The sequence below is a fragment of the Lepisma saccharinum genome, chromosome 1, assembly GCF_977018435.1.
Source record: "Lepisma saccharinum chromosome 1, izLepSacc3.1, whole genome shotgun sequence".
NCBI classification, from domain to species: domain Eukaryota; kingdom Metazoa; phylum Arthropoda; class Insecta; order Zygentoma; family Lepismatidae; genus Lepisma; species Lepisma saccharinum.
Genome location: NC_139229.1, coordinates 13,751,117 through 13,775,272, shown reverse-complemented (window position 1 = coordinate 13,775,272; position 24,156 = coordinate 13,751,117). Strand labels below are relative to the sequence as shown.

At 39.0% G+C, this 24,156-nt stretch overlaps 1 protein-coding gene across 7 annotated transcripts in view; it reads left to right on the top strand.

The window, feature by feature from the left end:
- LOC145992892 (uncharacterized) overlaps positions 1 to 24,156 on the top strand; it is a 184,872-nt gene that overhangs the window by 84,293 nt on the left and 76,423 nt on the right. The window contains exon 7 of one of the 7 annotated variants that reach the window (XM_083129303.1): positions 8,008 to 8,476. The exons of 4 other annotated variants lie outside the window; for them this stretch is intronic. In XM_083129303.1, coding sequence (XP_082985429.1) covers positions 8,008 to 8,267 — 260 coding nt within the window. In that variant the 3' untranslated portion in view covers positions 8,268 to 8,476. Of the gene's footprint in view, positions 1 to 891; positions 1,321 to 8,007; positions 8,477 to 24,156 lie in introns of those variants that run through there. 2 more of the 7 variants (XM_083129346.1, XM_083129338.1) reach the window with 2 other exon arrangements.

The window sequence follows — 24,156 nt, the reverse complement described above, 5'->3', positions numbered from 1 at the left end:
CCTTTGACATCTAAAGTTACCCCAGGAGGCACTTCGTAAATCCAGCTCCTTAAAAGTCTATTTTAGCTCCATTTAAGATGAAATTTAACCTTTTTATGCGCATCATGTTTGGCAACACTGCCAGGATGGCTGTAGGAGGCAAGGAGGAATGCATTACGCTTATGAGAGCATTATTTTATTTCTTCTCTCGGGAATATCAAACATCCAATGGCGTAGAAAAGTACATGGACGGAAAGAGGACACGTTGAACAATTTCTTGGTCGTCGGAAAAGTCGAAACTCCCATTTGATTAGCCATAAGTTGAAGTTGATTTCCCATAAGGAATAGAATAGATTTTCCGGCGGACGTACGCTGTAGGGCGTTTCGAAGGTCGAGTCCTGATTAGTGCATCTGACCACAAATTGGACCTAAAAACGAATGTTTGAAATCGTCTTGATATGAGAGGTTGTTTTGTAACATTTTTTTAAAAAATTCTGTGCATTATACGGGGTGTCCCAGTTAAAATAGCCCGGCTCAAATACATTTTGTCTACGTGGCAATGACGGCTATATTGCACCAGTAAAATGGAGTAGTCCATTGTAACGTGATCCGTGATAGGTACTAAGGTCATCAGTACACACACTTAATTGCTCTTCAAGATCCTTGGCATGTAACTGTTGATCAGAGGCGGGCTACTTTTAACTGGGATACCCTTTATTTTCACTGTTACATATTACATGCTTCAACATATTTTGTGCCCCTCCCAGGAAGAAATTCTAGACCCGCCCGTGTGTGTATGTATATATATATATGTGTGTGTGTGTGTGTGTATTGTCGTCGTTCAGTGTAGAGCACCCTGCTTTTCTGATCCTCCAGAGTAACAGGTTGTTGTTGTTGTTGTTCTCGTTGCAGTCGGGGAGCGGTTGAAGTGGGAGATGCCACGGCCGTGCCCCATCTGCCACAGAATGTACAGCAACAACAGCAACCTGCGACGCCACATGCGCTCCATCCACGGGAGGGACGACGCGCCTGCGCACAACAACGCTATCCTCGGACAAATAGGATTCGTCTAGGGCCGAATCGGTCAAGAGAAAGCTGGATGTGTTTCTTCTTCCTTTTTGTATTCTTTACATGTCACGCGTCATCTTTATCTTAGTAAATCGATTCTTGGAATCTGATGTAGAGCGATGCTATTGTACAGCCATCAGCAATAAAAATGGAACACCTAGATTCTGAAATACTAGTTTCCCTGCAAAACGTTATGGGTGTTGCCTTTGCCATAAGTTGCCATTGACAATTTGTTATTAAAATTCATTTATCGCCGTGGAGTTAGGCAACACCCATAATGCTTTGCAGGAAAGCTAGTATCTCAGGATCTAGGTACTCCATTTTTATTGCCAGTGACTGTACATATGTAGCAGAATTTCATAACATTTAGACCATATATATATATATATATATATATTTATGGTTAAAAATTGAAAAATATTAGAAATTCAAGAAATGAAAATGTATTATTTATCTGAGAGCGTCATACTTTTCACATTCCAGAGTTTCTTGAGTACCCGATGTAGTCAGTTCATCTTATGTTTGCGGATTTGTACGGAAATATTGTATATTAATATTAGTCTTGGTAGAATATTCCGCTGGCACTTGTTCATGATTATGTTTAAAGAAAAATAAGACATCTCTTGAAGAATTGGGAAAGTTGTGTATCGAAAGGAAATTTGTAGTATTAATATGATTCTGCTTTATGTTAATACATTTTACTGATTCGAAAGACGGTGAATTTAGTTTACTATCAGAACATCTCAGGAATATTTTATTTTGTTATGATTTCCGTTGAAAATTCGTTATTAAGCATATTGTGCAAGATCTCGGTGATATCTTTCATGAAAGAAGCAGTTGCCTTCTTAAAAATTCCAAGTAGCTATGCAACAAGATTTACTTCGTAATGGAAATAAATTTTCTTTGTGTATTTTGGTTCTTTTATATAGCTTTTCTAACTGGTTAGGTTCATCGCGACGATGAAGATGGATGAGAAATTGATGAAACAGATGAAGGAACAAACGGAACGAAACATCAGTACCTTACTCACGATTCAGACCCAAGATCCTTCGATTTGTATTGCGTTACGCTAATCATTCCTCCACGAAGGCTGGAGTTGGATATTCAAACGGGTATTCCGGTAGCTCTGGCTCAAAGAATTCTCGAATTCGGAAAATGTAGTCACGACAAGCATTTAGTGCAGTTTGGCCAGTAGCACTGAACTTATCAAGAGCCAATATATTTATAGGAACGTACCCGAAAACTATTGCCTTTCGTTTTACAAAATTAATTGTCTAAGAGAAAGAATCAGATTTCACCATTGTTGAGTCATTGTTGTACATTCCATGAGTCATTCAATATGAGAATGGGTAGGAGCTTTTTGAGTTTGAAGTAAATTTACACGAAATGTTGCACCGCTATTTTACATTCCCTATTAATATCGTGTTTGCTTGCAACAGTGAAAATGTAGACATAGACAATTTTGAAAATACCTGATACAAAGTCTGATTTTTGTACATTTTGTGTAGTTGTGTTGTACGAAATAAATTGACATGATAAGTTAACTTCTGTACCTGATTTCCCTTATAATCTTCTCATGTACACCCCCCCACCACACACACGTGTTTCTGCAAACTCATTAAGGTAAGCCTAACAAGTGAACAAAGGATTCAATGCACCAAGTCTTTCCCAATCTACGAGGGATGTTCAATAAGTAAGGTAACGGCCTCTCGTGTGCGTACATGTTTTTGTTACATTAAATATTGAACACCCGTCGTTTTAAACGGACGTTATAGCTACCCGGTGGAGGTATGTAGTGTTTCGGATCCCACTTTAAACTGTAGGCCCAGTCCTGATTAGCCTTTCTGTGCATAAAACGGACTTAAATACAAAACCAAACACTTGTAGCCAGTTAACATGCTGAGAGCAGCACCAAAGCTGTTTTGCAAAACAACTTTTTGTAACTTGAATCTCTAATCTAGATATGGAGATTATGCGTTGGTCATGTTGAGGGCACGCTTGGTCAAAGAGGATCGAACGAACAGAGGATACAAATTTACGTTTAATCTTGTCAAAAGTTTAGAGTCCACTTTATGCGCAGATAGACTGAGATGGACTGAACGTATCGTGTTAGAAGTTACTGCAAAATTCGGAATATTCTACCGTTCACATTTAACAGGTTGGCCATTCAGGCCGTTGCCTCCTTTTCAGTAGCACTTCATGATAAATTTTCTTCCATCTAAGCTTAAATTATCATTTTGAAACAGACAATACAGAAGTTGTTCGCTTTATATCCGACCATTGTCGATTCGTTACTGCCACCTGGCGTATCATGCTGGAACTATGGGTCTGCTGGCGGGAGCAATGTTGTGTCTGACCTTGTAGGTGCGTGAGTGTTGGTAGTGAATGTTATCAAATAGCGCCGAAAATCAACCGGTATTGGGAGGGTTACGTAATGGCCCTTTTCCATGTTACGTTTTCATACGTACGCATTGTGAAACAGTGTCGGGAGAATGGGTTAACACTCGGAGTGACTACTGCGAAAGCTATTGTGGCCCGTTACACACAACAGGCTCTTCTTGCGAAACATTCACCTACGAAAATGACCAGGAGAAGGGCTGCAAGCAAAGTGTCACCCGTAGTGCTAAGGGGTGAAGGGAAAGTTTTCCTCGTGGCTTTATGGTTGTGACGGAATTCGGATATGAGGGTAAGTTGATGATACGCAAGGTAGACAAAAAACGTGAAGGTGAATGCCAGATACTTTCAAGAATCCATTCTGACACCTATTTATCGGAGAGACATCCCAAAATTGTATGGAATGGACGCGAACCAGGTGATGATCCATATGGACAAGGCTTCGAGTCATACCGCCAGAACATCACTACGTTTTTATCAGGAAATGGCAGAGGAATTAGGAATTCGTGTCATTCCGTTTGAAGACATTCCCGTGAAAAGCCCAGATGCCGGTCCAATGGATTTTTGCGCATTTGGACTGTTGAAACGACGTATCCAACATCGCCGCCCGCACACCCTGAATGGTCTATGGAAAGCTTGCAGGGAGGAGTGGGACAGAATTTACATGCCTGTCCTGCGCCGGAGCTTGCTGCAATGGAAACTGCGATGCCGGGTGATAGTCCACAATGCTGGGGGTTCAATAGAACATGATCGGTGGTGGCGGCGCGGTATCTCTTAAGGTGAGTACCCGTCAAACATGGTCGGATATAAAGCGAACAACCTTCTGTATAGCGTGTTGAGGTCTTTGAAAGTGTGTGTACATTTTCATAACATCCTGTATATACTGAAGGTGAGCATATCAAAGTTAGGTTCATGTTTCGTCTTGAAACGAACGTAGTGGAGTACCAGACGGGATGTAGTACGTGGAATAAGAACGTAAGTCGCAAGTTGAAGCGGAGGGAAGGGGACACGACTTGGTGGATGATTTAAACAAAATCCCTGCTGCACTTCAATTTTTTTTCCTTGAAAATGCTTAGTTTGCATCGCTTCCAGCATTTTTCTAATGGCTTTTCATTCATTGTGATATTGGGACCTGTTTGTGTGCATCTCGTTATTTCCGGCGTCTTCAAGTCGACAGTAGTAGTCGTAACCTTGTGCCTGACAATTTCTAATCTTCTCGATGGATGTCAGTTTTTCCATTTCCGCCCCTCCCCTCAATTTTGCCTTCTTCTGAGTGCTCACGTGCGCCTATTTTCACAAACCAGTTTATACCGGTATATACACAAATGAGCATGATCTACTGTGCGCGCGTGTGTGTATAAAGATGCACCAGTTTTTATGCCAGTTTTAGAACTTAGGTGTTTTTCTTTCTTTTTTTATTTTAGAGAGGAGAATCATTCATACCCTACATGTATTTTTGTTATTTAACGTCGCTTTTCGTCCACACTTGGCTAATCGTGGCGATGATGGGCGATGATTAGATGGAATGGATGAAGGTACACCCACAAGGAACTAAAGTGAATTGTTTTTAAGTCTACCTTATGTACAGAAAAGCTAATCGGTACTGATCCTACAAAGTGAGGGAGGATAGAAAGAGAAGATATCTCCCCCCCCCTTTCCCTACACTTTGAAATGGAATCCGAACCATTATGGACCTCCACCGAATATCGAACCCCAGACCCTTTGATTACAAGGCGACGACCTTAACAATACGCCATCGGAGAGGCTCCACACTATGTCGAGGCTGGGACTGAAATCCGGGAACTTGGGTGACCACCGAGCCGGAATATCTTCCACTATGATACCTTGTACTCACCACAATATGTGCAGTTATATTAAGGCAACCTTGTAGCTTTTTCTTGGGCACATTCCGGGCTATGGCGACTTAAAGAAAAAATCAAACCTTGGCCCACATCGCCGCTGTTTTCTCGTTTTCGTACGCTTGCTCCACAGACTTCTGGAACAGAGTGTAGAGATGGGCGTTTTAATAAGTATTGCCATAGCATTCGTTACTACTAACATTTGGAAATAAATGTCTATCGTACATTAAACTGTGGTTTATTAGAGTACAGTTGAGTTTTGGTTTTAATTCCACTTATGCACAGGAAGACTAATCGGGGCTGGACCTACAGTTTAAAGTGGGATCCGAACCACTTGTGCCCCCACCGGGACGCCTTGATTACAAGACGAAAACATTACCACTACGTACTATATGGCATGCAAAGTAAAAGTATTAGGGTGGATCAAATGAAAACTGAACAGGAGCCACAGAATGAAATCAACAAGGTTTATTTCAAACGTAATCTCCAAAGTTACACAAGCACTTGTCCCACTGTTTCACCAAGCGGTGAATACCCTGCTCGTAGAACTCCTTTGGCTGAGATCGGAACCAGTTGCGAACATTGTCCATGACTTCATTGTCCGAGTGGAAGCGGCGACCCTTCAATGCCTTTTTCAACGGACCAAAGATATGGAAGTCGTATGCATGGCGATAGATCAGGGCTATACGGTGGGTGTTCCAACACTGTCCACCCAAACGTGTTCTCTGTAACAACTGACGTATGTGGCCGCAAGTTGTCACGCAGCAAAACCACTCCAGAGGACAACTGGCCGGCCGTTTTGCTTTGATTGCTGCTCGGACGATACTACTACCCGACGGCCTACGCATATCACGTGCTCCCGCGCGACTATCTAGGGCGAGTCCATTATGCAGTAGGGGTTTCCTTCCTTACCTCCCGCTCTACCTCTGCACAGGGTTGTGGCGACACACATAACGTAAATATAACCCAATACATACCCTGTTCCGTTTTCACTTGATCCACCCCTGTTAATAAGGGAAGCATTGTAGTTGCCCTAATAGCACCACGGTATACTTCGTAATTGAAATATAGATAGGTAGCCCCGTCTAGTTGGCCACACTTTTTGACACTAGGTGTAGTGCAGGTACATCCCAGTGTCAGGTTGGTGCAAAGAAAACTGTGGTCAACCAAGTAGACGATAAGGGGTGTTCAAGTCCAAAAGACTCAACAAATGCCTGTCTGCTGCTTTTCATAGTTTTGATTCGTTAGCACGTACCACGTGGTCATACACCACACCGTACACCACTCCGGGACGTAGTGTAAACGGTGCAGACACCAAATCAATCAAGTATACGAGCCAGTGTTGCACTTTGTAACCAACTAGACGGGACTAGTAGCAAGTTTTCCTAAGCTACATATATAACTTAGTGACGTGATATAGCACTCATATGGTAGCTGTATAAAGTCTGGATAGAATTTCATACTTAGAAAGGCTTGCAAGGGTAGATAGACTAACGGAGCAGGCCTACAGTTGTACATAAATCGCTGAAATATGTCCTTATCTGGAATCAAAGCAGAGAACATTGAACAAAGGGCATCTCTTCGTATTTTCCATATGGAGTAGAATTCATAAATTTGCCTTAAAAAATCTATTATTGCTTCATTACGTGTCGCATTCCATCCATACACATGCTGTTAGGTAATTTATAGTCCTTAACCAGCTTTTAATAGCGTGTAATTGAAAGAACATATTTTTTTTATCTTATTCTCGCAGGAAATTACAACATCAACACGTATTTTTTATTCTTCAGAAAAGTGTTCTTTATTAATTTTAGAGAGCAAAGGTTGATGAGAACAATAACAATTTTTGGAAAAATACTTTATAACACATGGTATTTCACAACTTCAAGTATTTTTTTGGTTGAAGTCTGTTTATGTTTCTTTTTGTACATTTTGTTTTGAGGGTTTTGCCCCCATTTTCTGCCCCCTATATTTTTTCCTCCTTTTGCCCCTCTCTCTCTCTCGCCCTGTGTATTTTTTTGTGTAGCCCGTGTTCTGTTTTGTTCCACTTTTACTGAAAAGAAAAAAGCTTTTCGAGTGCATATCTCGAAAGTCTTGATATTTTCCTTGTAACTTTCGCGCTGTAACCATCTTCTCCGCCAGTGGCTGTATTATGAACACTCAGAATAGTGCTTTTCAAGTGTAATTCCGTCTATGCTTCTCGTGCAATGTTAAGATCCGATTCCTGAGTTCATCCTTCTAAGAGTTCATTTGACTATTCATCTTTTACCCTGTTCTGTATTGAACTTTTAGCTGGGTTCTGATTTTTGTAACATTAAAAGTTTTATATTTTTATTATTTTTTAATTAGTAATTTTTACTGGGAAATGTTTTTGTTTTTAATATTTCAGTAGTATTTTTATTTATTTTTCTCAATGTGGTTGCATGAGTTTGACAATAAATGCAGTATATTTGTTTTGACTTACTTTACTAACAAGGTTTAAGTGTCAGTAAATTCATTTGAGTTATGCGAGGCACAACTGACCTTTAAGTTTGAGAGTAGTGTAGGAACTTTAAAGAAATTATGTTCCTAAAACAAGAGCTCATAAAATTAACACTAAATTCATAGAACTAGCCAGTTAGTCTTGAGAAAATGTTATTGGTTGCTATAAGCAAGCAACAAAAAACAACAAGCTCACACCATAGCTGTATTTCTCCCAACTTTTCAGGGCGCTTTCTCGATCGATTACAGACTGACGGCTCGGACATGACGTCACACACACTTGCAAAGCCTGAGCTACTAGAGAGGAGAACCCGCAGAAGATGTAAGTCCTGTTACTTTGAAGCTAGAAGACAATATTCCACACAAGAGGCGCACAGGATAGTGAAAAAAGTCCTTACCTACTGTCGGGACTGTCCAAAGCAGCCACCTCTATGTGTGCTATGCTTTAATAAGTTGCACAACCAATCAGTTGAGCTCACAAAATAAATTGGGATAAGGAATTTTTGGACAAGGATATCTATATAATTTTGTTGGGAATATATAATAGATGATTATATATATATATATATATATATACACACACACACACACAAAAACACATACACACTTTTACACACTTGGAATTCAGACAATATGATGTGCACCAATCATAAATGTAATCTTGATATGTATATTCATGAATAAACTTTGTGAGAATCAAATTATAATGTTTTTTGTACGTAGTGCATTGTCGTAGATCTTTTGTATGCTTGTGGATAGGTAAAAGGTGGTAGGTAGGCAGTGGTTTTGTTTAGTTTTTACTTCGCTAGCACTGTAGCAACCAAGTACTGGGTGTTAAAATTAGTTTAGTTGCATGAGGGATAGATACCCTTTTTCATCCCGCGCCACTAGTCAGTTGTGCCTCGTTGTTGTTTCTTCAAATATGATCATAATGTATTTATGATCGTTGGAATTAGTCATCGGCATAGCAGTTATAATGGCTTGTAAAGGCATCAAACACAGAACATTTAAAAAATAATGTTAAGTATTGGATGTACGCACAAGTTCGTCGTGTAACTCGTATGAACGTAGGCGGTGCTTTGGCATCCCTTGTATTCAGGTTATCTCCAGCTTAATAGTAATAACAAAAGTAATTAATTAATATACATGGAAGCAAGCTTACTAAAGTACATTGTGCAGTTTTTGATCTGCTCCTGCAATTAATTTTTTAAAAATCGATTTTATAACAATAGTGCGCAATTTCGCTATTTTAGGCCTATAGCCTCGGTGGCTCAGTCGGTAACGCGTCTGACTACCATGCTAAAGGTCCCGGGTTCGATCCCCGGTTCAAATCCGGGAACTTTTCTAACGTTGGAAGCGGCCCCGGCGCCCACCCAGCGTCGAATGACATGGGTACCTGGGGGAAACCCTGGGGGTTAAAGGCGGTCAGGGTCATCCCCACTCACGACCGGATCAAGAAAGTGTGGGGCGTTACCCCCACACCCCCTATACGCCTTCATGGCGTGGTGCTAAGCACAGGGGAGCACTTTACCTTTTAGTTAGTTCTTTTTGTAAGTTAGTTACAACATTACTGCTAATTTTATTACTACTTTTCATGATATACGTATGTAGCTATATGTGTGTGTGTAAAATCACACACATATATACATACACATACGTATATATATATATATATAGAGAGAGAGAGAGAGAGAGATAGGGAGGGAGGGGGATGGAAAGGAGAGAGGCCTAGGTTTTTTGCCATAATTTCGGCTAGTGTGATCAAAAGGCAAATGTGAAAACAGTGATCCACAGCAGGGTTTATGTAGGTTTTACTGACAGGTTATAGTATCCCATAAAATTACTGATAAGACCTGATTATAGACAAATAAGAATATCATAATTTCCAGGAGATAGAAAATTGTCGTCCAGTAGCAACCAGTCACTTTTTATCAGATTGTACGGGCTAAATGATTAACAATTTTAGTGATAAGACGTTTATTCAAGCCTTCGGCACTCTAGCAGTCGGCATGTTATCTCAAGAATTTACAATTTCTGCCGCTACCCACCTAATGGCGTTGATGCCAGACCCGTCTGCTTCTACCAAAGACACTTCTAAAGCAGGTAAACTTTACGACTGTGAGACTCGTGTTTATAGTGAACAATACATTCTTATTTCGGTCTTTCAAACATTTCTGTCGTTGAGGAAGCAATGGATTTAAACACAATTGTAATGAATAATCTGCAGTTAAGTTCACTTATACCTTCAGAATGATTACACAGGCCTGCAATTTTTAACTTCATGTCTGGGGCTTGGAAAATTATAGGTGATATTTACTGATTCGACCACGCTGAGTTCGATAATGACATCCGCTTATCTCAATCACGTAAGGTTTCATCAGAATCATCATCATCATCATCATGAAGTTAGTATAAGGTTACTGTCAATGCTGATAAGTAATTTTTCTTCACTCTATAACAGCAAGAAACGCACAGATAACATAGGCTGAAGTTACATTTAGTTGCCAGAATCTCAGGAAGTTCCATTACAATAGCCAGTCATCATTACTATACCTGTTCTCTTCCATATTAGGAAGTGTTCACATAATAACCTTTGTACAAGTGTTCAGTTGGAGTGAAAAGTTTATTTCACGGGAAAGCATACAGTTGAAGAAGTTGGACTGTTGCTTTGAAAATATGTTTAGTTCTCTTGCAGCAAATAACATAAAAAAACACCATTGAAAGCAGATAGACATTCCATTACAAAAAATGCACCAAATTACAAATAATGACATTATGTTACTGAGTACATTACAAACTATACAACACCATATTACATTTGACATTATGTTAATAAGATGTGATAAAGTGAGTTTATATTTAAGTCCACTTTATGCACAGATAGGCTAATCGACACTGGAACTACAGTTTAAAATATGATCCGAACTACTATGTGCCTCCATAAGATGGCATAATACAAACATCGCAGTTTACTTGTTAGATACGTTGCAAGTCAGCAGTACACTTCAGTAAAGAGCCCTTTTGTTTTGGAAAAATCGTTCATCCTTGATTAACTTGCTTATATCTGTGCCTAAAATACAACTTCTTTAATCTTGCCGTAGGATACTGTGTGAAATTTCTTGCAGATATGCTGGAAAATTCACCTGGTCACTGCCAATGATGTCACCCCTGCTTCTGAAATTCCTGACATAGCACCAGGAAAACACTGTTGCTACACCTACATACTTACAACAGCAAAACACGGAACTGCATTAAACGGAAAGTTAACAAAACACAATATATTGTAGACAAAGTGAATTTACGTGCACTACATATTAATGGCGTGGTAGCTGTAGAGCAAGAACTATGGGTGAAAGAATGAAACTGGTGTCATTTTCGTGTTCAGCACCATGGATCTACTAAAGAGCCACCATTACTTCTCAAACCCCTGAAACATGCAGGCCTGTGTTGTTTTCAGTGGAGCAGAGTAACACACAGCACTTTCTCAAAAGCGTTAGTAGGCTCTGCACGTTCTTTCAGGTTCCGCTTTAAACACACGCTGGGTAAGATAGAGACAGCATTTTCAATGAATTTTCTGAATAGTCCACGAAACAGGGTGACCATAATATTTTGACCCAAAAACGGGACATCCCAAGGAGATCCCCATTCATAAAAAAATCAGTTTGGCCTATTTATAAAATTATTATTGTTAATGTATTATTATTATTATTTATTAAAGGATGGATCACATAAATGATACACCATAAACAATAAATGAAATAGGATCTCCCGTTGTCAAAAGGTATTAATTGAAGGGCTCGGGTTTTAAACATGGTGACATTTTGGTCATTTTTGAGTTAGAAAGTAAAATGTGCCATCCTTCAAATTTCGAGTGAAATTTCCATGTCATACAATTTACAGTGACTCGGTGAAGCCTTCTGAAATTGGTAAACACAACACGAAAACAATTTATCTACCGTATAGTTTCTAATAACCTTTTTCTTAATGTACTCAGAAATAACCAATATGTCGCTTACCATGTTTTACACCCGACCCCTTCAATTACTATAATCTCGATATGCCTTACATACATAGCGTTTGTCGTCCCTTATGATCAACCTTTCATGTTAGTCCTATGCTGAAGTTGAGTAATGCCAGAAGTATTTAGCAGAAGAACCAATCTTCTTGAGAACAGCCTTCATCCATCGTTTATAAATCTCTCCGAAAACCTTACCTCACATATCAGACAGACAACTCTAGATTTTTTCTTTTGAGTTTGTGTCAACTTTTAAATTCTTGTTGCAATTCCGTAAAGAAACTGCATGCTTATTCACTGCACTACAAATAACGTGAAATGTGTCTGAAATTTATACTTGGTTTTCAAGAAAACTCCTAGACTTTTATAAAATGGGACAAATAGTGGTATTTTAATAGTATGGACGGGACATGCCTCTGAAACGGGACTGTCCCGGTCAAAACGGGACCTATGGTCACCTTAACGAAACACCAATAAAACTGGGCAATGGATAATATATCATTAGATTTATGTCACTTTTATAAATTAGGTCCACAACAGCGATCACAGAAAATCATATTTGTGAGGGCGAAAGTGCCGAGGCTCAAAGGATCGTAGCGGGCTATGGCCCAAGCAAAGGAGAGATTCAAAGACGTCGATACTAATTTACCAATAAAAAATCACTGAAATTAACAATATGTCAGACAGAGTTCCATAACAACGCTTGTCCTGATATGCACGTTCAACATGTGCGACAGCTTTACACAGAGTTTGTTGCTTTCCCCTTTTGTCGTGTCAAATATCGTCAACAATGCATGAAATCACCTGAAGATTAAAATGAGGCTGATACGAGATGTTGAAGTGCGAGCTTATGATTATTCCAAATGTATCTCAGCCCGATGAGCTGGAGTTTGGGAAGAATAGCATCTTTTTTTTATTTTTAGAGAAAACAAAGGAAGTACAAATACATGCCCAGCAGCATTCTTTTCTCATTTCCAGCTACCGTTTCATATTTTCTACGTTATTCATTTTGGTCGGTACTGGACGAAAGCTACATGTTATCATCAATGGAGTTGATGCATTGTGTACGTAAAATATCACGCAGCTGTTGATATGTACGTATATATATATATATATATATATATATATATATATATATATATATATATATATATATATATACAGGGTGTTTCTAAAGGTCGTTTACAACGCTTGGGAGGTGATTCCTCACACGAAAACAAGCAAAAAGTCTAAGTTCCATTTTTACGACTGAGGCTTCGTTTCCGAGATAGGAGCCTCGCAAAAGGTGACAAAGTGAACGTCACACCTAACTGGGACGAATACTATCACAGATAGAGAGGCGGTTCCAAGGGAATCATAAAGGAATCGTATGTGCTCAGTCCGGAAGTCACTATGAAAAGTTCACTGCACGCATGCGCAATGGAGTCCTCAAAGGAATTGGGGATTTCCAGCAACAACAATGCATGGAAAAGGTATGTAACGCAGCAAGAAGGACCGTGACAATGAGAAATGCGTTCAAGACAACACATCCCGACCTCAAACATCAAAACATGACCACCGAACACAAAATCCGAAAAGTTGAGCACGGTTGCATACCCCAGTTACACGCGAGGAATGAACGAATCATGGCATGTGGCATACGAGAGACAGGAGGAGGGAAAGAAAAACACAATATCAGATGATTGCGACAACGTGTATTTTTACACGCGACAACTGCGTAATATCCCCCCCCACACACACACACAACAAACAACAAATGCTACAATATCTTACGCACAGACAGTCCGTGTCACTGTACACCAACTGAAGATGTCATTTTCACCACACAAAGGGGGTGGGGAGCAATACCAAAAGTGTTCGCACGCGATCATTGTGACGTAAAAGAGAGCAGTTTTGGAAGCGCTGTACAGGCAAGTCTGGCTCTCGTAGTCTACGTTTGACCTTCATGACTGCTGTTCCCGCGAGAGGAGCTCGAAGGGTTGGTTCTCTCCGGCAGTCGTCCTAATCGTGTTGCAGGTGCTGGGATATGATCAGCAGTTCGCTCTAGGTTGTCATACGCATTGAAGAGTACTAGTATGTTTATTTATTTATTTATTTTATTTATACATACTCCCCATAACAGAGCTATTGCTCCACTTACAACGGGGGCTTACCAGTAAATAAACTATGGTACATAATATCCATATACATAAACATAATATTAACATATACATAAACACAAATATTAACATATACAAACACATAAACCAATTGCATATACACAAATAATTAAATGATATTAATGCCTATTTTCAGTTTGTGTTATATTATATTGTATTATAAAATTATATTTAGCATTGATAAAATAACTTAAAATATAGAATTACAATTTTTTAGACAAAATACTAATTAAGAATAAATTGTTTAATGACAGATAAATATTTCTTGTAGGACATAGCAAAATCAATATTAACATTATTTTGTATTAGTACATTATGAGCTTTACATATTTGAACCATTACTGAATTCTGATGTACAATATTTTTAGAATTAACCAAAGAAAATGGCAAATAAGAACGCAACGTTCTAGGTTTAATTGTGAATCCTATCAACTGAAGACAATCTTGAGCATCAATTAAGTTATTTATAAATTTATAAAGTAAAATATGTTTGGCTAGTTCTCTTCTTGATTGTAATGAAGAGAACCCAAATTCAGATAAAATAGTATTATAGGATATTCTTTCTAAATATGAAGATCTTTTAAATTTTTTGTAATATAAATATCTTACGAACTTATTCTGAACATTTTCAATTAAATCACGGTAGCATTGAAAATAAGGATCCCAGATAACACTAACATACTCTAACTTACTTCTTAATATCGAATTGTATATTGAAGCAATAGCCTGAATATTATTAATTTCTCTGGTAGTTCTAAATATAAAGCCTAAAATTCTAAATGCATCCGATACTAATGTTTGTACGTGCTCTCTGTAAGTAAGCCTTGAGTCGAGTAAAAGTCCCAAATCCTTTATAAGTTTAACTCTATTTAAAACTATTCCATTCATAGTATAGTTATGAGTATAAGATAAGTTATGTCTGCTAAACGTAATAGTTCTGCATTTACTTATATTAAAATCTAACTTATTGGTGACACTCCACTGAAAGCAATTGTTTATATCTTTCTGTAATTGCGCTAAATCACTTATATTTGTAATGGATTTAAATATTTTTAGGTCATCAGCATAAAGCAGATAATTAGAATTTTTTATAACAGAGGATAAATCATTAATAAATATTATAAAAAGTAAGGGACCCAGGTTTGAGCCTTGCGGAACACCAGATGTAACATTATATAAAGGGGATGATTCAAAATTGTAGGTGACATAGAATTTCCTATTTTTTAAATACGATGCTATTAATTTTAACAGTGGAAACGAAAAACCGAAATTTGCTAACTTATATATTAATATATCATGATCTAACTTATCAAAAGCTTTAGCAAAATCTGTATAAATAGTATCAACAGAGTAACCATTGTTAAATGAGTCTGCCAAAAATTGGGTAAATGAGATAAGATTAGTTAAGGTTGATCTTTTGGATATAAAACCATGCTGATGGTGAGTTATATACGGTTTAACATGATAACAAATTCTATTATATAAAATGTGTTCAAAAATTTTTGCTGGTGTTGAAATTAAAGATATAGGCCTATAATTGATGATTTCCTTGGCATTACCAGATTTTGGTATAGGAGTTACTTTACTTATTTTCCACCTATCGGGGAAAATTTGGGTGGTTATAATCAAATTAAATATGGTGCATAGAGGAAACAATAAGCAATCAGTACATCCTTTAAATATGTAAACGGGTATACTATCTGGACCACTAGCTTTCTTCGATTTCAGTTTTCTAATAGAAGTTTTACATTCAGATTCAGTAATACTATCTAATACTAATGGTTGATTTACTATCATAGGTACTTCACTGGGAATTGAGTAAGTTGGAATAGAATCATTAAAAACGCTCTTAAAGAATTGCGCAAAACCATTAGCTATATCTTTGTTATTGTCAAGTGATACTCCATTATAGGTTAAACTACACTGATTATTAGTTGATTTCTTTTTACCTTTAATATAACTCCAAAAAGACCTAGGATTATTTTTTATGGATTCTTCAGAATTCTTTATGTAAATCTTGTAAGCTTTGGTTATCATAGATTTTGATTTTCTGCGTAATTCAACAAATTTCTTCTGGTTATATTCTGACAATTTACGTCTATGTCTATAATACTCTTTATATTTAAGTAATCTTATAATATCCAGTGTAAACCAAGGCGGGTACGATTTTCTCTTATTACGCTTCCTTATGGGTACATTATTACCAATAATTTTATCTAAAATTTCATAAAAGTAGTCCAATGCTACGTTGGGATTCTTAAATAATGTTAAAGGATGCCAATCAGTTTGATTAAGATTTCTATATATATTGAAAAAATCGGCATTACGGTAATCATATGTATAAATAGAACGTGACTTAACATTATGAATAGTTTTGTCATAAAAGCGGTGGACTTGAAGTAATAAGGGAGGATGATGAGCATCAGGGCTTAGAAGAGGGAAGGAGTTATGATTAACCACGACATTGTTAGACAAGTTGGTCAGTACCAAATCCAACGTTTTTCCGTTGTTATTTTTTACATTATTTATACTTTGTAATTCCAGTAAACTTAAAAATCGAAATAATGTTAAGGAAAGAGGACAACCATTTTCTAAGTCGTAATTAGAATCTACAATTTCTGGAATATTAAAATCTCCTACAATGATCAAACCACAAGAATGTATATTACATAGCTCTTCCATTCTGGTAAAAAACATATTGTAAATTTGTAATTTAGTATTAGGTGGGAAATAAACTGTAACCACTATAATGGAAGAAACACTAGTTATTATCTTAACACAAACAATCTGAATATTTTCTATAGTTATTTCAATGTTCTTGGTCCTCAGAGTACTCTTTACTGCAATTAATGCGCCACCACCTCTTCTATGTAACCGATCTTGCCTAAATACAGCATAGCGAGTATCAATAAATTCACAGTTGTTAATAACATTGGAAAGCCAAGTTTCTGTAAAAACAATTACATCATAGTTTTCATTTAGAATACTTAGATATACATCATTAAGCTTAGTATTAATACCTCTTACATTTTGATAGTATAAATTCAATTCATTATGTGATTCATTATAATCCATGACTTAACTCACCATGATTACATAATATTTTGTATATCTGTTTCAGTTTTTATTACAAAAACTTGCCTGTCATTTGGGGTCTTTCTTAAACGAATAGAACCAGAATTATCTATCCATAGATAGGCATAGTTTTTTTCTCTTTGTAATTTCCTAGCTTGGCCGAAAATAGTTTTCCTATATGAAGTAAGGCTATGATTAATATATATTGGCTGATTATTCGTAAACCCCAGATGATTTGTATTTAAATTTCTTTTTACCTTGCGTTTTTCAATCATTTTATCCTTATCCACTCTTCTTACAAACTTTACAATTATACCCGGAGAATTATGATTGCTAGAATTCTTAAGCCTATGACATACGTCTATCATTTCCTCTTTAATTTCCAGATCAAGAGCCCTACCAACATCCATAACAGTTTGATAAACATTTTCGTTAGATTTTCCTGGAATACCAATAATTTCCAATGCATTCCTTCTGCTATATTGTTCCAATTCATCAAGTTGAACTTTAGTGTTTTTTAATTCTTGTTTCAACTCGGTATTCTCCTTTTTCAGTTCTTCGATGTGGGCGAGGCAGGCGTTGATTTTGTCCGACTGGGATTTTATTAGACTAGAATTATCATCCATTTTTACATGTAACATTTCTAATGATTTACCAAGTTCAATTTCCGTCTCCTTAGTTGTTTTTTTAACATTAATAAGTTCTCCCTTTAACTCTTTCACGGAATCGAAAATGTTTTGCAAAGAGGGAACACCTTCTACTAAAGGTTCTTCAGAATGCATAGATCGTCTTTTTTTGGAGTTGCATGATTTACACCTCCATGGTCGATTTTCAGATTTATAAAACTCCAGATCGGTTTCATTAATGTTCACACATTTAATATGCCATAGCTTGGAACAGTCAGTACATGCTATTTTGGCGTTAACATCATTCCGAGGAACTGGTTTATTACACTCACCACAATTGCTCATTCTTTACGTATTATTAGAACAAACACACAGCACAGTAAATGTCTATATGGACAGTAACTGAGCACCCACTAAAGCACAAGGAGGTGATAGTCTGTGAACTCCGATGCAAATGAATTGGCAACACTGATAACAAGTGAATGTTTGTTTATCAAGACAGTTCAACGAAAAAATCAAGTTTTACGTTCATAGCTCATTGAGTATGCACTTATATTGACTTTTAAGTAAATGTCAATAAACTTAGTATACTTACATAACAAGTCTCAGCAATATATAGTCTTCAGTTGCCTGTTGTAGTATTAAAATAGAATTTCATCGGAGCACACACCTTATTCACTTATCACATACTCGCCATGTTGCATTGAAAGAAGTTGACGTGGTGGAGTGGGCAAGTCAAGTATCGCAACAATTGGTCTGTGGTGTTCGTACGGTGATACGGCCAATTTGTGCAGTGTGCCAGTGTTAAACAAAAACAATACTTTGCAGTTCCAGCTCCCTATTACACAGATGGCTGCGTATACGACCCAGCAGCTAGCAGACATGCATCTCATGTATGGGGAGGCACGTGGTAATAGCCGTGAGGCAAGGCGTCTTTATGGAGAACGCTTTCCACATAGACGTTTACCGTCTCACACCTTCTTTCAGGTAGTGGACAGTCGACTGCGTGAAACAGGGTCAGTGTTACCACCGCGACAAGAAGTTGGAAGACCCCGAAGTGTACGCACACATCAGTTTGCAGAAGATGTGTTAACAGCGGTCGCAGAACATCCTGGCACCAGTACGCGAGTGCTCGCTCGGGCACGAAACACGTCTCATGTGAATGTTTGGCGAGTGTTGTCAGATGAAGGAATGCACCCTTTTAAACTGCAGAAAGTACAAGAACTGTTACCTCGTGACTTTCGCTCTCGTATGGAGTTTTGCCAATGGTTGTTGCATCAGCTGGACACAAACCCTCACTTCGGGGCAAACGTATTGTGGACAGATGAAGCCATTTTCACCAGGATGGATGTCTTCAATAGTAGAAACAGTCATGTATGGGACTTTGACAACCCACATGCACTTTTTGTGGCCCATCACCAGCACAGGTTTTCAGTGAATGTGTGGTGCGGGATAGTACATGATCATTTAATTGGACCATACATTCTCCCTGTTCGCCTGAATGGTCGCACGTATCATGCATTTCTTAGTGAGGTTCTGCCTGAACTGTTGGAGACCGTACCTTTGGCACTGCGGCAAGAAATGTGGTACCAACACGATGGGGCACCAGCTCATTTCGATCGTAATGTACGACATTTCCTGCATGACGTGTTTCGCAATAGGTTCATTGGTAGGGATGAGCCTGTGCCTTGGCCACCGAGGTTGCCAGATCTCAACCCTCTCGATTTTTTCTTCTGGGGAGAAATGAAAACCCTCGTATACGACACACCTGTCACATCAGCTGAGGACCTCGTTGCTCGCATCAACGTCGCCGCCGCGACGGTAGCAGATACACCTGGCTTGTTTGCTCGTACTCGACAATCCTTGATTCGTCGCTGTCATCTCTGCGTAGAAGTAAACGGCAGACATTTTGAAAACCGTCTCTGATTATTGCCCTCGGCAAATACCAGTGAGAACACTTTTGGTATTGCTCCCCACCCCCTTTGTGTGGTGAAAGTGACATCTTCAGTTGGTGTACAGTGACACGGACTGTCTGTGCGTAAGATATTGTAGCATTTGTTGTTTGTTGTGTGTGTGGGGGGGGGGGGATATTACGCAGTTGTCGCGTGTAAAAATACACGTTGTCGCAATCATCTGATATTGTGTTTTTCTTTCCCTCCTCCTGTCTCTCGTATGCCACATGACATGATTCGTTCATTCCTCGCGTGTAACTGGGGTATGCAACCGTGCTCAACTTTTCGGATTTTGTGTTCGGTGGTCATGTTTTGATGTTTGAGGTCGGGATGTGTTGTCTTGAACGCATTTCTCATTGTCACGGTCCTTCTTGCTGCGTTACATACCTTTTCCATGCATTGTTGTTGCTGGAAATCCCCAATTCCTTTGAGGACTCCATTGCGCATGCGTGCAGTGAACTTTTCATAGTGACTTCCGGACTGAGCACATACGATTCCTTTATGATTCCCTTGGAACCGCCTCTCTATCTGTGATAGTATTCGTCCCAGTTAGGTGTGACGTTCACTTTGTCACCTTTTGCGAGGCTCCTATCTCGGAAACGAAGCCTCAGTCGTAAAAATGGAACTTAGACTTTTTGCTTGTTTTCGTGTGAGGAATCACCTCCCAAGCGTTGTAAACGACCTTTAGAAACACCCTGTATATATATATATATATATATATATATATATATATATATATATATATATATATATATATATAAACAGGATGGATAAAGCACTCGGTGATTACAAAATGCAATCAGTGACGGCTTCTAACCACACATTCGCAATTATCTGGAAAACTGCTTGTTTGCGGACCCATGTTTACTGAGACATTTTTGCTTCTATTATTGTGTACTTTCACCTGTCAGTTTGCGCTATTACTTTTGAGACTAATAGTCCCGGGTTCGAATCCCGGCTTGGACATGAATGTTTGTGAGTGCCCATCAATTCCTTCATATCATCACTCATCCCCATCTTCGCAAATTAGCCAAATGTTTCACAAAAAGCGAAGTAAAATAAAGAAACCAATCAATCAAATTCTAATAGACTATAGATGAAACATACGTTGCCCCAAAATAATCAGTTCACATCAAAGAAGGAAGCGTGATCAATGTAAATTTTGACAACAATCAATAAAAATGAACACTTTCATACCTCGTAGCCCCCTTAACTCCGCACACAAATCATAGCTCCCGAAGTATATGATACACAGCAATAGTATTCTTTCGCATACCTCTGTAAAGTGCTGCTAACAAATGCTGGATGCGAGAACTGGCGATGGTCGGTAGTGTAAGGCGGTCGGTACTGTACGACCTCACCCTATATATGTATATGTATGTATGTGTGTATATATGTACTGATAAATACAGGGTGTTTCCGTAACCTTGAATCAAACTGGGAAAGTGGATAGAGACTGACCTAAGTACCAACATGAGATAAGGATCCCCGGTCTGGAAACGCGTCATTGCAAAGTTATAAGCCAAAACTACATTATCTACCAAAAAGTAATTGGGTACCTATAATGGTGGTTAATTTAGTATCTAACTTGAATCATTTAGTATCTAATTTGATTCGTATGGCCTTCATGTTGTTCCGTGAGCAAGAGATCCACTTGTGAAAGAGATGGCGTGTAGTGCAGAGCTATCAGATTTTGATAAGGGCATAATTGTGGGCTGCCACCTCAGTGGGCTGTCTAGCAGGGCCATAGCCGCAAAGTTAAACAGGCCCAAATCAACAATAGCATTTGTTCTTCGTAAGTGGAAGGTGCATGGACATTGTGACAATGGTGAACTTTCCGGGCGACCGGAAAAACTGACTAACAGAGATTGGAGAACCCTAAAACGTGAAATTGTCAAAAACAGGACACAGCCGATGGACACAGAGGCGTCAGTTGCCATTGGAACATTGCGAACAGAGGCCCGCCAACTTGGATATTCCGGAAGAGCAGCAGCACATAAGCCGCATATCACCAAGGTGAATAAAGCTCAGCGTCTCAAGTGGTGTTTGGACCGTCGCAACTGGACACTGGAGCAGTGGAAAGCGGTTCTGTGGAGTGATGAGTCGAGATTCACATTGATTCGGTCTGATGGACGTGTATGGGTGTGGCGGCTACCCGGGGAACGGCTTCTACCAGAGTGTATAGTGCCTACCAGGAAATTTGGTGGTGGTGGAGTAATGGTGTTGGGTTGTTTCTCGTACTACGGTGTGGGACCATTGGTGGTTGTTCGTGGCACAATGAACTCACAGGCATACTGTACAATACTAGACAATGAAATGCTCCCAACCTTGTGGCGTTTTTACGGAATGGACCCCTGTTACTTCCAGGATGACAATGCTAGGTGCCATGTTTCGAAGGCTACTATCCAGTGGTATTCCGACAACAATGTTCACCGATTGGTCTGGCCTGCACAGAGTCCTGATCTCAATCCCATAGAACACCTTTGGGATGCATTGGACCGGCGGGTAAGGTCTCGGGAGATGAGGCCAAATTCCACTGTCCAACTGAGTGAGATCTTGCAAGAGGAATGGCGACACATTCCAATGGACGTCCTCCACAAACTAGTCGAGACCATGCCTGACAGGGTGGCTGCTGTTATAGCAGCAAGAGGTGTCTCCACGAGGTTCTAACAGGGTTCGCACCACCATACAACCATTTTGTACACGTGCCCAATTACTTTTTGGTAGATAGTGTAGTTGGAGGTGCCTATGACAGTGGAATAATACAAGTGATAGATGAGGTTTGTAGATGTAATACCACATTCAGGGTGCACTGCCTGGCAGTAACGGCTGAGGATTTAGTGCCGAGCTGACGGACACTTCTTGCATCCCTCCTGGCAAGAATCCTTGCTGCCTGTGATATCGACAGAACGACTCCGGGAATGTTAGATCGAATGCGACAGAACTTCTTGCGACGCTGTCGTGCCTGCATCGACGCTGGAGTCCGCCGTTTTGAACAACTGCCGTAACGTTTTCGTTGTAGAATGTGTGATAAGTCTGCCCCCAGTCCCTGGTTTGTATCCGGCCCTCTAGATTACTTCCTTGTAAAACCCTTTCAATCTCTCCTTCCACCTCACCCTGGGTGCCAAGCGAGCAGATTATATTAACGCCGGAATGACAAAAATTGGGGGGGGGGGGGGTGTCACATAACATTTATATTTTTTAGTCCCTGGTTACGTTACACATGTACAGCAAGTGAATAAATATTTGGTTTTAAATGAACAGTACTGTAGTTCTTAGAGTTAATTCTTAAATCAGAACATTTCGAGTAGGATTATATGGTTTATATTACGTTGTTATGTACATATTTACATAGCGTTTCCATGTGTGTCTTGCATAGACCAAATTAACAAAACTCTAACTCAACAAAATTGGGCACCTATGGCTTACACCATCGGCACTTCCTTTACCGCAGAGTTAACAACACTATCTCTGCGGCCCTACTCTCAGATTAAATGATATTCCGTTCATTACAAATGCGTTACCATACGCCTTTACGCTTTCTTTTGGGCATGAATTATTCAATACGGAAATATCCAAATATAGGCTTTTCTAAAGGGGACTTGGGACAGCAAACAGGGGTTGGCTTACACCAAACGCTACATTATTATATTAAGTCTAGCCACCAAAAGTGGACTAAACTCGGAGACGTTCCTCGTCGTCGAAAAGATGGGGAAACACTTTTTTTTTTTTTTTGCTAAAGCCCAACTGGCCTTTTTTATAGTCGGGGTAAACGTCCGTGAACGTGGACCCCGTAGCAGTGGAAAATTCCACTGCAACGGACTTTTGAAAGACAGGTCCCCCACTGGGAGCTAAAATACAGGGGAATCTAATATCCAGTAAAGCACAATCCAATAAGCACATACACTTACATCCAATAATAACATAAAAGTACACTCATGGAAACATATTACTTAACCCTACACCTTGTAGCTGGCCAGCAATTAATTAATACAATAATACAAAACCAGTAATGGTCAATCCGACCATTACAAATGCTACGATACACTTTAGGTAATGTCTGTATTACTCCTACAAGCTGCATCCTTCATTTGTCTTATTCCATTGTCATAGGAAGCCTCAACTAGTTTTGGCTTATAATTTTTTATTGATGCGTTTCCGGACCGGGGTTCCTGATCTCATATTAGTTCTTCGGCCAGTCTCCATCCACCCTACCAGATTGATTCAAGGTCACGGAAACGCCCTGTATGTAATGAGACTGCACTGCACTTATCCTATTGTAGCAGCATATCGTTTTTAACTATTCTCAGCGAAAACCAGCTTGCCAAGATTATATCCACCGTGTATAGTGATGGGTACATTTAGTCTGATATCTTTACAACGAGAAAACAGTAATTAAAGATGAACTGATGTGATTTTTTGCTAATACCGCTAGGGCACAGACATAAAATTTGCCGATATAAAATTGAAAGTGTTCCGCAATCAACCTGACTGGTTCATTCACCTCCTTAGATACATTTTACACTAACATTTATAAAAATATCAGAA